The 17,779-nt window shown below is 46.0% G+C and overlaps 1 protein-coding gene across 2 annotated transcripts in view; it reads right to left on the bottom strand.

Annotated features, from left to right (window-relative positions):
- LOC124286977 overlaps window positions 1–17,779 on the bottom strand; it is a 76,303-nt gene that overhangs the window by 16,413 nt on the left and 42,111 nt on the right. The window contains exons 4-6 of one of the 2 annotated variants that reach the window (XM_046723436.1): window positions 7,988–8,157; window positions 5,779–5,857; window positions 5,090–5,098 (exon numbers count right to left, since the gene is read on the bottom strand). In XM_046723436.1, coding sequence (XP_046579392.1) covers window positions 5,090–5,098; window positions 5,779–5,857; window positions 7,988–8,157 — 258 coding nt within the window. The remainder of the gene's footprint in view (window positions 1–5,089; window positions 5,099–5,778; window positions 5,858–7,987; window positions 8,158–17,779) is intronic. The other variant, XM_046723437.1, reaches the window with a different exon arrangement.

Here is a 17,779-nt window from a genome sequence, read left to right as displayed (position 1 = left end):
ACACACAATAGAAGGCCATTGTCCATCTGACACACAATAGAAGGCCATTGTTGTCTATCTGACACAGAATAGAAGCCCACTGATTGTCCAACTGCAACAATAGAAGGCCATTGATTGTCCATCTGACACACAATAGAAGGCCACTGATTGTCAATCTCACAATCAACAGAAGGTTATTGTTGTTTATCTCACACACATGACTGACAGTGAATAAATGTCCAAGAACCATATGTTAACCACTTAACCAATTTGAACCATTATAAAATATTTAAAGAAACCATTTCTGTAAGAATATTTTCAACATACCTTAATAATTTACAACATAATGAACATGGATTAAGAAATATGACAGCTTACTGTTCATCAAAATATATACCATTGTCGATATTTCTCTCTGGAAAATAGGTACATTCTAAGTCACTTATAAAACATCTCCAGATGTATATAATGCAATCTTAAAAAACTTACAGAAAAACAAACAAAGATTAGAACTTACACGTCAGAGAACTGAAACAATTCGCGGGTAGTGAGAGTGTTTCGTACAGAAGCCCGGGTGGTGGGTGACTGTGTGGAGACTGGGTTGAGGTGAGCTATACCTGCCTGCCTCTCTTCCTGTACATGTGATGAAGGCTGGATGTAGGTCAGGTGTAGCCACGACGCACCTCACTGATGGATACTTTTTCCCCCTTATTGTGACGATTGGTGGAAAAGGAGTGTTCTCTGTCCACTGTTGTCAAGTAGGAACAGTGCACTGACACAACAAACAATCTTACATCTCCACCTAGTGTCATAGTTTTCAAATTAAATTCTACAGCACTGAGGAATCATTTTTCTTATCAAGGGTCATCCATAGGATCCCCACTTATCATTATCAAACACAAAACAAAACATACGAAAAAAATGAAAAAATCTTACATGCTCTAAGTTTAGGAAATAAAGTAATCTTAGGTATTTCCATTTTTCACTTTACAACACAAATGGACTTTGTGAAAGTTATAAAATATGCCCCCTGGGTATGTGAAGATATAAAATACGTTTTGGAACAGCATGGTGGCAGCCTGGTAGGTGCAGATGAGGCACCTTGTATACAGTGGCGAACATATTCCATGTTGAGTCATCTTGGCTACTATAATAGTGTCCTGCAAGTACCTCTACGGTACATCAGCTGACAACCTCCATATACTGTGCAAAAATCATAAACTGTATGTGTGCATACAACCCCTTTACGCAGACACATTACATGCCACACATACATCATACACATTTAAGGAGGGAACTTGAAAACAGGCATAACTCTGCCGCCTGTATCAAACAAACTAAAACTTCAGAATGAATGGAGGACCACTTTTATTGCTGGCCTACCTCCCACCTTCAGGTCACAATCACAGAATGAAAACAATTCTCAGGTGTAAGAGATCTGAAGTGAGGTCCTGGACAGGCTGGGGGGAGATCAACCACCTGTCCTACAATACAGCTTAACTCCATCTGTACCTCACAATACCCCAACACCTGTACCCCTCCATCCCCCCTCCCCCCTCACACACCTGTACCCATCAATACCACTAGCGCCCACCTGTTTCCCTCAATACCACTACCCTCTACCTGTACCCCTCTATCACTACCCTCCATCAGTACCTATCAATACCACTACCCTCTACCTGTACCGATCAATACCATTACCCTCTACCTGTACCCCTCTATCACTACCCTCCATCAGTACCCATCAATACCATTACCCTGCATCCCTACCACTCAATACCACTACCCTCCATCAGTACCTATCAATACCACTACCTTCCATCAGTACCTATCAATACCACTACCCTCCATCAGTACATATCAATACCACTACCCTCCATCAGTACCCATCAATACCACTACTCTGCATCCCTACCAGTCAATACCACTATCCTCCATCAGTACCTATCAATACCACTACCCTCCATCAGTACATATCAACACAACTACCCTTCATCAGTACCTATCAATACATTTACCCTCCATCAGTACCTATCAATACCCCTACCCTGCATCCCTACCAGTCAATACCACTACCCTCCATCAGTACCTATCAATACCACTACCCTCCATCAGTACCCATCAATACCACTACCCTCCATCAGTACCTATCAATACCACTACCCTGCATCCCTACCAGTCAATACCACTACCCTGCATCCCTACCAGTCAATACCACTAATCTCCATCAGTACCCATCAATACCACTACCCTCCATCAGTACCCATCAATACCACTACCCTCCATCAGTACCCATCAATACCACTACCTGCATCCCTACCAGTCAATACCACTACCCTCCATCAGTACCCATCAATACCACTACCCTCCATCAGTACCCATCAATACCACTACCCTCCATCAGTACCCATTAATACCACTACCCTGCATCCCTACCAGTCAATACCACTACCCTCCATCAGTACCCATCAATACCACTACCCTCCATCAGTACCCATCAATACCACTACCCTCCATCAGTACCCATCAATACCACTACCCTGCATCCCTACCAGTCAATACCACTACCCTGCATCCCTACAAGGCAATACCACTACCCTGCATCCCTACCAGTCAATACCACTACCCTGCATCCCTACAAGGCAATACCACTACCCTCTACCTGTACCCGGGTTCACTACCACTACCAGGCTTCAGCTGAGGTACACAGTGCCTCCTGGCACATTCTCAAGGTGTAACTGTTTCAAGTGTAGATTTAAGGATATGAGAATAGGCCAGCAGTAATTGTCAGTGTCTGGTTCCCGCTGTCTGTGTGAATGAAGGTATTGTGTGACCATCTGAAGGCTTAGCTACACAACAAGTGTCACATACAGGACAAAGTGCACAGGATGTCATAAACCCCATACCCTTCCTTCATGCAGGTCACAGGCAAAATTTACCATTAATAACATGAAGTACAAATTGCCATACTGAACATACCATTAACATGCAGCATCAGACACTCAGTTGATCAAGCAAAGGGTATATATATTTTTGGTGACTTTTTCTTAATAGATCAAACGATCAAATATGACATTGATGAAAGAGGAATTAAAAAGATATGTGTTATTTTAAAACAAAGATTGACAAATGAGGTAAGGTAAATGATGAGTGCGTATTCTGCCAAAGCATTTGAAAACAAGCAGTCTGCTGACATAACAGTTCCGGTACAGAGGACATCCTGTGTCTCCTGTCTAATCCCTACGTGGTCAAGTGTGTAATGAGGAGGCTGGAGGCTGTGGCTGACCCCTGGTCAGCAGAATCACAGGACCTTGAACCTCACAGCAGCCCAGTGTCAAGCAGACAGCCCCAAGTTATACATACAGACATACAGACATACATAGGTGGGTGGTCTGGTGTGAGACACCCTATACAAGGACCTGTCTGTGACTGGTACGTCTGTCTACAGTCATCAGGGGAGGAGGCTGATGGTGGTAGATACTGCCTTCCCCACTACACACCATCCACAACTAAAACACCATGGTCCTGCAGTTACAGTGGAGTCTATAATAGTGGAGCTATAATTATTATTAGATTGTTCACTTCCAATTATAATGCTTCTGCTCTGTCACAACATGACAAACGAGTTGTTATCATCTGAACTGAGAATCACACCTTCAGGAATACAGTCAAGGTCAACATGGCTGCCATCAAATATACTTCAACTCCTTCAACTTGGAATCTTCAACAATTTTATATTTTAAAACACAATCATTGAAAAACAGGACCAATTAGTTATGGATAGACAACTTCTTTATTGCAATGGATGCAATGTTTTGGTGTAGATGCTAACACTGTTCTAAGCAAGTATCCATAAGAATCATTCCTGTTCATCATTCCAGCTTCTAAATGCCACTCAAAGAAATCATTGAAAAGCAGCAACAATCAGTTGTCACAGTGTCCCTGCTGCTATATTTCCTTCACAACAGCTCTGTTGTTTCACTAGTTCTTGGTGACAGATTTCCTCCATGTTCCTCATCACACAGGAGTCCTGGGAATCTCAAACATCTCAGTATACCTATGTCACTGCAGCCTGCAGCCTCTAGCACAATGCTCACAAGCACTGACTATGTAAGGAGCTCTTTCTAAACACACAGGCAAGGTGGAGGCTTTTATTTGTGGGTTGAACTTGTTCTCATGAACATTTGTTATGTTTCTCTGAGGATCAACATCAAGGTAGATTTCATGCATGAATGTTGTGCAACTGCACTTCTTAAATTTATTAACTAAAAAAAACCCAGGATATCTGGGAGCTGAAGTTAAAATACTCAAAATATTTTAGCCCAACAAAAAGTCCTAGAAATACTATACAACACAATACCCATCACTCCCCTGTTTGTCTTACTTGATGACCATGTTACTGACTATGGCAAAGACAAGCATTTCCCTTTATACCACTACCTTCCACCTTAATAGCACTACCTCCTAAATATACGCCTTACTACCACTACCCTTCATCTGTACCCCTAAGTACCCCCTAAATACCCTGTAACCATTAATACTGCTAACCACTAGTCTATATTTTTTTATATCATTACCCTCGACCTGTGCCCCTTATTATCTCTTAACACCAATCTGTACCCCTCAATACCACTACCTTCACATCACTGATTTCCCCAAAGTTTCTCCCATCAACCTGGTAGCCCACCACAGACAACTCATCATCCTCCCACCACACCACGCTACATTCATCAAGCTGAAGAAGCCATGCATAAGAAGCTATGATGAAAGCACCTGTTAGTTCTACTGAGGCTGTTAAGGTGTACATTTGTAACAAGGGTACAATATATCACTACTCTGCACAAGGTACATCCATGTTCCTTCAGTGTTTGGTGGTTACTGAATTGTACCTGGGTACATCGTTGTACCACTGCCAACATAGATCCCAGCATCTCAAAGAGAATACCACATTTATTAAAAATATCAAAATGTTAATAATTTACTAAAGTTAAAAGCATGTGTCCCCTGATATATATGCTATACTTGATATAAGGGCTATCTAGATAAACTCTCTCAACAAAACGACTAAGCTATCACAACTCGGACTAGCTAATTAATGGCCCATACTTACTTTCTAAATCTGTAAATCAACAATAAAAGTTCATAAGCACAGACAGCAAAAACCACTGACAGCTCTCTGATCCTACCCTGCTCCCCAGCAGTACACCAGCTTCTCCACCTGAACACACTGCAGGCTCCTGTATCTGGGTGTAAGATACCTCACAACCCCACTTCATATATATCCAGCCACCCTCACATCAACACAGTCCTCACCCTCAAAATGAATAATGCTAAAATATTCTACACAATGTTTGTTGAAGCATTTGGCCCATTACTCGGTTTTCAGCAGTGTTTACTTGTTAAGTATAAGACCCTCATTAAAAATATCCCAGCTAGGTACACAGTTATATCGGATTATGGTGGTAAAGTCCTGTTACACTGAGATGGTAGATACAGTGGAGGGGACACAGTGTGTACATGGACGCCACAGAAACCCTCATTGTGGCTGTAAATCACGGGAAGTGACCATTATTTATAAACACAATAAACTAAACATATTTGCATGGAGCTTTTGACCTGTGGCTCTAGGTGGTCAATGGCAATAATATCACTTAATAACAATCTAGAAAATGAGAAAGAAAGTTTTATATTCATTACACATACTGGGTATCAACCACCATTGTAGTATATGCCATTCACATGCTTTTGTTACACTGCCTAGTACAGAGGAAAGTAAACAAATGGCTTATAATAACTTACCTAATTCCAACCGTCTTCGAAGCTGACGCATAGAATTCCTGATTTTCCTCTTCTCTTCAAAATCTTCTGTGACCGCGAGCTGCAAACAAGTCAATCAGGTTTACCAGCCATACATCCCAGCACCAAGTTTCACTTGTACGACACCAATTGTCATAAAATTCAAAAAGTCAGAAGTATTGTGGCCAAAGCCTATTAAACACACACGATCCCACCCAACCATCACAAAATTGGCAATGTTTCTTTAATCAAACTAAATTGAAGTGTTATCCTGTTGTGAGGTTATTTGTTGGGACAATATTGATAGAGTGTTGGTGTGTTGTGTGGGACTTGTCTCTCATCGATTCTAGCTGTGTACAGACAGAACTGCTCTCCCCTCCACACCAAGGTGTCTGGGGAGTAATCCCAGTGTCCACCGACCCACCTGACTTACAGATACACCATTAACTCCAAGATATCTTCATCACACTCCTGGATTTGGGAAGGCAACCCAATGGCTTCCTACCTACTTGAGAATATCAGTGATTCTACACTAGGATAGTTGGTGACTTGTGTATATCAGTGGTTTTACACTAGGATACTTGGTGACTTGTGTATATCAGTAGTTCTACACTAGGATAGTTGGTGACTTGTGTATATCGGTAGTTCTACACTGGGATAGTTGGTGACTTGTGTATATCAGTAGTTCTACACTAGGATAGTTGGTGACTTGTGTATATCGGTAGTTCTACACTGGGATAGTTGTTGACTTGTGTATATCAGTAGTTCTACACTAGGATAGTTGGTGACTTGTGTATATCGGTAGTTCTACACTGGGATAGTTGGTGACTTGTGTATATCAGTAGTTCTACACTAGGATAGTTGGTGACTTGTGTATATCGGTAGTTCTACACTGGGATAGTTGTTGACTTGTGTATATCGGTAGTTCTACACTGGGATAGTTGGTGACTTGTGTATATCGGTAGTTCTACACTGGGATAGTTGGTGACTTGTATATATCGGTAGTTCTACACTGGGATAGTTGTTGACTTGTGTATATCATTAGTTCTACAATGGGATAGTTGGTGACTGTATATATCAGTAGTTTTACACTAGGATAGTTAGTGACTTGTGTATATCAGTAGTTCTACACAGGGATAGTTGGTGACTTGTGTATATCGGAGGTTCTACACTGGGATAGTTGGTGACTTGTGTATATCAGTAGTTCTACACTAGGATAGTTGGTGACTTGTGTATATCGGTAGTTCTACACTGGGATAGTTGGTGACTTGTATATATCGGTAGTTCTACACTAGGATAGTTGGTGACTTGTGTATATCAGTAGTTCTACACTAGGATAGTTGGTAACTTGTGTATATCGGTAATTCTACACTGGGATAGTTGGTGACTTCTGTATATCAGTAGTTCTACACTAGGATAGTTGGTGACTGTATATATTGGTAGTTCTACACTGGGATAGTTGGTGACTTCTGTATATCGATAGTTCTACAATGGGATAGTTGGTGACTGTGTATATCGGTAGTTCTACACTGGGATAGTTGGTGATATGGTAGTTCTTGGGATAGTTGTTGACTTGTGTATATCGGTAGTTCTACACTGGGATAGTTGGTGACTTGTGTAGATCAGTGGTTCTTCACTGGCGTCATCATGGTGGACTATCCTCAAATATGCCGTAAATTATGCTCAACTTTTGACACTACTACAGGATTTTGACAAATTGTATGTGTGTTGTAGGTGTAGGTGTTACACAGTTGCCATCTGTCATATATAGTGTCATTTTGAGATGAACACACTAAAAAGCTCACTTGCTCTTGCAGAAACACTATCATAAGCACTTCCCCTTACAAATAGAGTGAGATCAGTGCATTCCCCTTTCAAACTGACAGTAGAGAATGCCATACAAGTACGCCTCTCTGACGATATTGGTAACACATTTGTTAGAAGTGCCCCGTGTGATCTGGCAAGGCTGACGTAACCATATCAGTTTCTTGTCATGTCTGCAATATACAAAAGACATTGACCACCAGCATCAGAGTTACTCGGCCATTGTATCTGCTGCTGTAACATGACCTTCAGATGTTTTGCTGTGACTCTGATAACAGTTACTGAAATATACATGAAGGCAATGATGGATTGCTGATGGCAGGAACAGTGCTACGTGTAACCACTGGCCCACAGAGGAACAATCTACTACATGGCAAAGAAAACCTACCAATGTTTTGAATTCCTCCAGTGTTTCTATCTGGTCATAGTCCAGGTGTAGTTTGGCTCCACCAGTACCGCTGTCTCTAGGTACACTAGTGGAGGTTGTTCCCCTTGGGGAAAGGCCACGGTTACTACGTTTATGTTTGCTGTCATCGGAGTTGCTCTTCTTCAAATCACCTGAAAACAACAACTGATGATTACAATTCCCTATAAGGCTGACCCTGACAGACCCTGAGGGTTGGTGTGATAGTCTCTGTATAATCAGGAATATGGAATGCCTATCACCTGAAGGAATGGAACCGTCATATATTCACTGGTGCTATGTTTTCTCCTCCTGGCTTTGTTACTGCATGTAAGATTTGTCTATGTAAGTTTGTATTTTAGTCTAAAATAAGTTTCTGCTGCAAAGCTACCTTGTATGTGTACAGATCATGACTTCATTTTGACACATTTCCATGCATAATTCATAAAGTGTACTCACATTTGGACATTAATATTGTGTAGCATTGCAGACAGCAAAAATAAAGTAGAATTTTCATTGGTTTTCATATATATTAAAAAGTGTGGTTTTACATAAAAATATTGATATCATTCACATGTCCACAAAAAATGTGGTCCAATAAGCTGTACAATCTTTGTACTTTCAAACATCATATATGATAGTGTAAAATTGAATTTTGTCAGGAACATTATTTTCATTTTGTCCTTGTGATGTTCAACCACAATGTTGTTCCACCTACAATGTCCTGTCATACGTCACACTACCTAGTTCACAGTCCTCCTAAACCAGTGTATAGAAAGGTAATTAAGAACCCAACATCTATCTTGTCATCAGGCACAGGATATATTTTTACAATCATCCACCAGTAGATAAAAGTGATGACAAACTATAAAGACTCTTCACAGTTGGTGTTCCTACCACTGTCTTCCATCACAATCTATAACGACTCTTCACAGTTGGTGTTCCTACCACTGTCTTCCATGACAAACTATAACAACAACTCTTCACAGTTGGTGTTCCTACCACTGTCTTCCATGACAAACTATAACGACTCTTCACAGTTGGTGTTCCTACCACTGTCTTCCATCACAAACTATAACAATGACTCTTCACAGTTGGTGTTCCTACCACTGTCTTCCATGACAAACTATAACAACGACTCTTCACAGTTGGTGTTCCTACCACTGTCTTCCATGACAAACTATAACGACTCTTCACAGTTGGTGTTCCTACCACTGTCTTCCATGACAAACTATAACAGCGACACGGTTGGTGTTCCTACCACTACAAACTATAACAACGACTCTTCACAGTTGGTGTTCCTACCACTGTCTTCCATCACAAACTATAACAACGACTCTTCACAGTTGGTGTTCCTACCACTGTCTTCCATCACAAACTATAACAACGACTCTTCACAGTTGGTGTTCCTACCACTGTCTTCTATCACAAACTATAACAACAACTCTTCACAGTTGGTGTTCCTACCACTGTCTTCCATCACAAACTATAACGACTCTTCACAGTTGGTGTTCCTACCACTGTCTTCCATGACAAACTATAACAACGACTCTTCACAGTTGGTGTTCCTACCACTGTCTTCCATGACAAACTATAACAACGACTCTTCACAGTTGGTGTTCCTACCACTGTCTTCCATGACAAACTATAACAACGACTCTTCACAGTTGGTGTTCCTACCACTGTCTTCCATGACAAACTATAACAAGCGACTCTTCACAGTTGGTGTTCCTACCACTGTCTTCCATCACAAACTATAACTATAGCGACTCTTCACAGTTGGTGTTCCTACCACTGTCTTCCATCACAAACTATAACAACGACTCTTCACAGTTGGTGTTCCTACCACTGTCTTCCATCACAAACTATAACAACGACTCTTCACAGTTGGTGTTCCTACCACTGTCTTCCATCACAAACTATAACAGCGACTCTTCACAGTTGGTGTTCCTACCACTGTCTTCCATCACAAACTATAACAACGACTCTTCACAGTTGGTGTTCCTACCACTGTCTTCCATCACAAACTATAACAACGACTCTTCACAGTTGGTGTTCCTACCACTGTCTTCCATCACAAACTATAACAACGACTCTTCACAGTTGGTGTTCCTACCACTGTCTTCCATCACAAACTATAACAACGACTCTTCACAGTTGGTGTTCCTACCACTGTCTTCCATCACAAACTATAACAAGCGACTCTTCACAGTTGGTGTTCCTACCACTGTCTTCCATCACAAACTATAACAACGACTCTTCACAGATGGTGTTCCTACCACTGTCTTCCATGACAAACTATAACAACGACTCTTCACAGTTGGTGTTCCTACCACTGTCTTCCATCACAAACTATAACAACGACTCTTCACAGTTGGTGTTCCTACCACTGTCTTCCATCACAAACTATAACAACGACTCTTCACAGTTGGTGTTCCTACCACTGTCTTCCATCACAAACTAGCGACTCTTCACAGTTGGTGTTCCTACCACTGTCTTCTATCACAAACTATAAATAGCGACTCTTCACAGTTGGTGTTCCTACCACTGTCTTCCATGACAAACTATAACAGCGACTCTTCACAGTTGGTGTTCCTACCACTGTCTTCCATGACAAACTATAACAACGACTCTTCACAGTTGGTGTTCCTACCACTGTCTTCCATGACAAACTATAACAACGACTCTTCACAGTTGGTGTTCCTACCACTGTCTTCCATCACAAACTATAACAACGACTCTTCACAGTTGGTGTTCCTACCACTGTCTTCCATGACAAACTATAACAACGACTCTTCACAGTTGGTGTTCCTACCACTGTCTTCCATGACAAACTATAACAACGACTCTTCACAGTTGGTGTTCCTACCACTGTCTTCCATGACAAACTATAACAACGACTCTTCACAGTTGGTGTTCCTACCACTGTCTTCCATCACAAACTATAACAACGACTCTTCACAGTTGGTGTTCCTACCACTGTCTTCCATGACAAACTATAACAACGACTCTTCACAGTTGGTGTTCCTACCACTGTCTTCCACGACAAACTATAACAACGACTCTTCACAGTTGGTGTTCCTACCACTGTCTTCCATGACAAACTATAACAACGACTCTTCACAGTTGGTGTTCCTACCACTGTCTTCCACGACAAAGGTTCTAAACAATACATATGGCTGAGATACATGCGGCCCGCACCAACTGGCGGCAGCAGAAGGACATACACGGCTGTACTGTTGTCCTTTGTGGCCGCAGATCAATAACCACTTTCCCACCACACAATCACTGTAATTACCAGTCATTACTGCTGTATCCCCTCTCACACACAAAGATCAAGAAATGTTTGTCGAAGTCGACATGCAAGGACAATTATAACTTCCTGCAAATTGAGCACAGGAGAGATAATGGACACCTTGTTCAGTCAAATAGAGAGAGAGAGAGAGAGAGAGAGAGAGTGTGTGTGTGTGTGTGTGTGTGTGTGTGTGTTGGGGGGAAAGATGAGTGAAGCATGTGTGTGAGTGGGGGCGTGAGTGGTCGGCGTGAGTTAGGAGCTATGAGCGGGGTGTGAGTGGGGAGTGGAGATGTGAGTAGTGTGTGGGTATGAGAGTGGAGAGCGGGTGTTTGAGTGGAGCATGTGTGTGTGTGGTGTGTGGTGTGTGGGTGTGAGTGGGGTGTGGGGTGTGAGTGGTGTGTGGGTGTGAGAGTGGTGTGTGGGTGTGAGTGTGGTGTGTGAGTGGTGTGTGGGTGTGTGAGTGGGGAGTTGGGTGTGAGTGGAAAGTGGTGGTGTGAGTGGAGAGTGGTGGTGTGAGTGGAGTGTGAGTATGCGAGTGGTGTGTGGGTGTGTGAGCGGTGTGTGGGTGTTTGAGTGGAAAATGGGGTAGTGAGTGGAGTGTGAGTATGTGAGCGGTGTGTGGGTGTGAGAGTGGAGAGCGGGGTTGTGAGTGGAGTGTGAGTATGTGAGCAGTGTGTGGGTATGTGCATGGGTGTGTGTGTGTGTGTGTGTGTGTGTGTGTGTGTGTGTGTGTGTGTGTGTGTGTGTGGGTGTGTGAGAGAGTGAGTGAGTGAGTGGTGTGTGGGTGTGAGAGTGGAGAGTACATAGGTAAGAACATGGGTTGGTGAGTGGAAGGTGGGTGGGGTTGGCAAGATGCTTTCCCAATACATATATTACACAACGGTTTACGTGCTCATTTTAGCTGGTAGAAACATTGTTTGCTTCAAGGAAAACAGTTTCAGCAGTGCACGGTTAATAAACAAAACAGTCCCTCCCACTGGCCAGCCAAGCCCTTCTTAGGAAAACATTTCTTAACAGGTTAACACGTAACATTTTGTTCACAGAATATTTTAAAGGGACAACACACACATACTGAAAGGTAGATATTGAATGAGAGAAAGGGAAATCTCTTGATTTACATGTCATGAATGGTTGTTCACCTTTGTGTCATGTAGGGTCTACCTTTATGTGAGAAATTCTGAGGACAAAAGCACCTGACGGTATAAGAAATCAAGCCCTAAATATTTAGGTGACTGCATTTAGGAGCAGTATTCCCAGCCTACCATCATGAACATGTCATACTACATTCTACATGGAAACCCAGTACACCAAGGTTTGTTCCCAAGTGTTAGTGGACCCCATGTGACACCTATATCCCTGCCACGACTCCTGCCATGCTTCAGCCAGTCTCACTCCACCAGGGTCCGTGTGGGTATTTGCTTGTTGTATTTACAAAGCCATGTTCTGTGATATGTGATTTATGAATGTGGATTTGTTCCCCGTGGTCTGTATATCCACACCGGTGGACAGATCTGATTACCTGTGTAAATTCCACCCATAGGGGAGAGTAGGCCCCATATTGTCCACCAAATTGAACAACATTACCTACTACTGACTTTGAAGACATCTCATTATGTGGACAGAAAAGCCCTGGTGTAGGGTTACCTGGATCCCTGCCCCCTGTAAAGTGTGTGATGGAAAGGACATGGGTATACATCTCCAGTCAACTGAGGGGTGGCTGGGGTCAGGTTGCAAGAGCGATGGTGATCCCCATCAACATAATCAGTAGGAGAGATGCAACATCAGGCAGTTACAGAGGTCAGGCCCTTGTAACACAGCAGGACTCTCAACATACAATGGAAGTGCATCTGTATAATTGTCTTTACAAATAAAAAACAATCTGATAGTAAAGAATCAATCCTAGAAAAGAAAGGAGATTACGCTGACTGTAATTTGCCTGAGTGAGGTCATCCCTAGGAGGCTTCATGCTAGACAGCTAGTATCAAAGTGTAGCATGTTTGAAGGTGGCCTATACTGACCCTAGAGGAATGCAAATCTGTGTACACAGTCTGGACAGGCTTGTGTTGTGTCCTTCAGTTGTCCTCATTCAGTTGAACACAAGGGATAATCACCTGCAAACACTCGCTCTACCTACACCAAACTGCCAGCTCACAAGGGTGGATGACAGTTCACCAACTGCCACTCACTCATACCAGTCTTGGCAAGATGGGAGCCAGTGTGAGGGGTGGAGAGGCAGTGTAGAAGGGTTGTGGAGCCAGAGTGACTGGTGTGGAGCCAGTGTAGAAGGGTTGTGGATCCAGAGTGAGTGGTGTGGAGCCAGTGTAGAAGGGTTGTGGAGCCAGAGTGAGTGGTGTGGAGCCAGTGTAGAAGGGTTGTGGAGCCAGAGTGACTGGTGTGGAGCCAGTGTAGAAGGGTTGTGGAGCCAGAGTGAGGGTTGTGGAGCCAGTGTAGAAGGGTTGTGGAGCCAGAGTGAGGGTTGTGGAGCCAGTGAGCCAGTGTAGGGTTGTGGAGCCAGAGTGACTGGTGTGGAGCCAGAGTAGAGGGTTGTGGAGCCAGAGTGAGGGTTGTGGAGCCAGAGTGAGGGTTGTGGAGCCAGGGTTGTGGAGCCAGAGTAGAAGGGTTGTGGAGCCAGAGTGAGGGTTGTGGAGCCAGAGTGACTGTTGTGGAGCCAGAGTGACTGGTGTGGAGCCAGAGTGACTGGTGTGGAGCCAGTGTAGAAGGGTTGTGGAGCCAGAGTGAGTGTTGTGGAGCCAGAGTGAGTGTTGTGGAGCCAGAGTGAGTGTTGTGGAGCCAGAGTGAGTGTTGTGGAGCCAGAGTGACTGGTGTGGAGCCAGAGTGAGTGTTGTGGAGCCAGAGTGACTGGTGTGGAGCCAGAGTGACTGTTGTGGAGCCAGTGTAGAAGGGTTGTGGAGCCAGAGTGAGCCTGGTGTGGAGCCAGGTGTTGTGACTGGTTGTGGAGCCAGAGTGACTGGTGTGGAGCCAGAGTGACTGGTGTGGAGCCAGAGTGACTGGTGTGGAGCCAGTGTTGAAGGGTTGTGGAGCCAGTGTAGAGCCAGGAGTGACTGGTGTGGGCCAGGAGTGTTGTGGAGCCAGAGTGACTGGTGTGGAGCCAGAGTTGAGGGTGTGGAGCCAGAGTGAGAAGGGTTGTGGAGCCGGAGTGAGTGTTGTGGAGCCAGAGTGACTGGTGTGGAGCCAGAGTGAGTGGTGTGGAGCCAGAGTGACTGGTGTGGAGCCAGAGTGACTGGTGTGGAGCCAGTGTAGAAGGGTTGTGGAGCCAGAGTGACTGTTGTGGAGCCAGTGTAGGAGGGTTGTGGAGCCAGAGTGAGTGTTGTGGAGCCAGAGTGACTGGTGTGGAGCCAGTGTAGAAGGGTTGTGGAGCCAGAGTGACTGGTGTGGAGCCAGAGTGAGGAAGGTGTGGAGCCAGAGTGTGGTGTGGAGCCAGTGTAGAAGGGTTGTGGAGCCAGTGTAGAAAGGGTTGTGAGCCAGAGTGAGTGTTGTGGAGCCAGAGTGACTGGTGTGTGGAGCCAGAGTGAGCCAGTGTTGTGGAGCCAGAGTGACTGGTGTGGAGCCAGAGTGACTGGTGTGGAGCCAGTGTAGAAAGGGTTGTGGAGCCAGAGTGACTGTTGTGGAGCCAGTGTAGGAGGGTTGTGTGGAGCCAGAGTGAGTGTTGTGGAGCTGTTGTGGAGCCAGAGTGACTGGTGTGGAGCCAGTGACTGGTGTGGAGCCAGTGTAGAAGGGTTGTGGAGCCAGAGTGACTGGTGTGGAGAGCCAGTGTAGAAAGGGTTGTGGAGCCTGTGTGTGTAGAAGGTTGTGGGAGCCAGTGTAGAAGAGGTTGTGGAGCCAGAGTAGGAGTGTGGTGTGTGGAGCCAGTGTGGGAGGGTTGTGGAGCCTGTGTGAGCCAGAGGTTGTGGGCCCAGTGTAGAGCCAGTGTTGTGGAGCCTGTGTAGGAGGGTTGTGGAGCCAATGTAGAAGGGTTGTGGAGGCCAGAGTGACCAGTGTGGAGCCAGAGGTGACTGGTGTGGAGCCAGAGTGACTGGTGTGGAGCCAGAGTGAGGGGTGGAGTGGAGCCAGAGTGACTGGTGTGGAGCCAAGTTGTGGAGTGTAGAAGGGTTGTGGAGCCAGAGTGACTGGTGTGGAGCCAGAGTGACTGGTGTGGAGCCAGAGTGAGGGTTGTGGAGCCAGAGTGACTGGTGTGGAGCCAGTGTAGAGGGTTGTGGAGCCAGAGTGACTGGTGTGGAGCCAGTGTAGAAGGGTTGTGGAGCCAGAGTGACTGGTGTGGAGCCAGTGTAGGAGGGTTGTGGAGCCAGAGTGACTGGTGTGGAGCCAGTGTGTGGAGCCAGGTTGTGGAGCCAGAGTGACTGTTGTGGAGCCAGAGAGTGACTGGTGTGGAGCCAGAGTGAGGGTTGTGGAGCCAGAGTGACTGGTGTGGAGCCAGTGTAGAAGGGTTGTGGAGCCAGAGTGACTGGTGTGGAGCCAGAGTGAGTGTTGTGGAGCCAGAGTGAGAGGGTTGTGGAGCCAGAGTGAGGGTTGTGAGCCAGTGGAAGGGGGTGTGGAGCCAGTGTAGAGAAGGGTTGTGGAGCCAGAGTGAGTGTTGTGGAGCCAGAGTGAGTGTGACTTGTGGAGCCAGAGTGACTGGTTGTGGAGCCAGTGTAGAAAGGGTTGTGGAGCCGGAGTGAGTGTTGTGGAGCCAGAGTGAGTGTTGTGGAGCTAGAGTGACTGGTGTGGAGCCAGAGTGACTGGTGTGGAGCCAGTGTGTAGAAGGGTTGTGGAGCCAGTGTGTAGAAGGGTTGTGGAGCCAGTGTAGGAGGGTTGTGGAGCCAGTGTAGAAGGGTTGTGGAGCCAGAGTGAGTGTTGTGGAGCCAGAGTGACTGGTGTGGAGCCAGAGTGAGTGTTGTGGAGCCAGAGTGAGTGTTGTGGAGCCAGAGTGACTGGTGTGGAGCCAGAGTTAGTGTTGAGGAGCCAGAGTGACTGGTGTGGAGCCAGTGTAGAAGGGTTGTGGAGCCAGTGTAGAAGGGTTGTGGAGCAAGAGTGAGTGTTGTGGAGCCAGAGTGACTGGTGTGGAGCCAGTGTAGAAGGGTTGTGGAGCCAGAGTGAGTGTTGTGGAGCCGGAGTGAGTGTTGTGGAGCCAGAGTGAGTGTTGTGGAGCCAGAGTGACTGGTGTGGAGCCAGAGTGAGTGTTGTGGAGCCAGAGTGAGTGTTGTGGAGCCAGAGTGACTGGTGTGGAGCCAGAGTGAGTGTTGTGGAGCCAGAGTGACTGGTGTGGAGCTAGAGTGACTGGTGTGGAGCCAGAGTGAGTGTTGTGGAGCCAGAGTGAGTGTTATGGAGCCAGAGTGAGTGTTGTGGAGCCAGAGTGACTGGTGTGGAGCCAGAGTGAGTGTTGTGGAGCTAGAGTGACTGGTGTGGAGCCAGAGTTGGTGGTGTGGAGGCAGAGTGACTGGTGTGGAGCCAGAGTGACTGGTGTGGAGCCAGAGTGACTGGTGTGGAGCCAGAGTGACTGGTGTGGAGCCAGAGTTGGTGGTGTGGAGCCAGAGTGACTGGTGTGGAGCCAGAGTGACTGGTGTGGAGCCAGAGTGACTGGTGTGGAGCCAGAGTGATTTGTGGAGGCCAGGTGGTGTGGAGCCAGTGTAGAAGGGTTGTGGAGCCAGTGTAGAAGGGTTGTGGAGCAAGAGTGAGTGTTGTGGAGCCAGAGTGACTGGTGTGGAGCCAGTGTAGAAGGGTTGTGGAGCCAGAGTGAGTGTTGTGGAGCCAGAGTGAGTGTTGTGGAGCCAGAGTGACTGGTGTGGAGCCAGTGTAGAAGGGTTGTGGAGCCAGAGTGAGTGTTGTGGAGCCAGAGTGAGTGTTGTGGAGCCAGAGTGACTGGTGTGGAGCCAGAGTGAGTGTTGTGGAGCCAGAGTGACTGGTGTGGAGCCAGAGTGACTGGTGTGGAGCCAGAGTGACTGGTGTGGAGCCAGAGTGAGTGTTGTGGAGCCAGAGTGAGTGTTGTGGAGCCAGAGTGAGTGGTGTGAAGCCAGAGTGACTGGTGTGGAGCCAGAGTGAGTGTTGTGGAGCCAGAGTGAGTGTTGTGGAGCCAGAGTGGTGGTGTGGAGCCAGAGTGACTGGTGTGGAGCCAGAGTGACTGGTGTGGAGCCAGAGTGAGTGTTGTGGAGCCAGAGTGAGTGTTGTGGAGCCAGAGTGTGAGTGGTGGAGCCAGAGTGACTGGTGTGGAGCCAGAGTGACTGGTGTGGAGCCAGAGTGACTGGTGTGGAGCCAGAGTGACTGGTGTGGAGCCAGAGTGACTGGTGTGGAGCCAGAGTGAGTGGTGTGGAGCCAGAGTGAGTGGTGTGGAGCCAGAGTGACTGGTGTGGAGCCAGAGTGAGTGGTGTGGAGCCAGTGTAGAAGGGGCATGGAGCCACATTGAGCGGTGTGGAGCCAAAGTGAGTGGTGGAGAGTCAGAGTGTGTGGTGTGGAGCCAATGTAGAAGGGTTGTGGATCCAGAGTGAGGG

The sequence above is a fragment of the Haliotis rubra genome, unplaced genomic scaffold (assembly GCF_003918875.1).
Source record: "Haliotis rubra isolate DU_JTF1 unplaced genomic scaffold, ASM391887v1 Scf397, whole genome shotgun sequence".
NCBI classification, from domain to species: domain Eukaryota; kingdom Metazoa; phylum Mollusca; class Gastropoda; order Lepetellida; family Haliotidae; genus Haliotis; species Haliotis rubra.
Note: the sequence above shows the minus strand (reverse complement) of the source record. Positions and strands in the feature narration are given on the sequence as shown.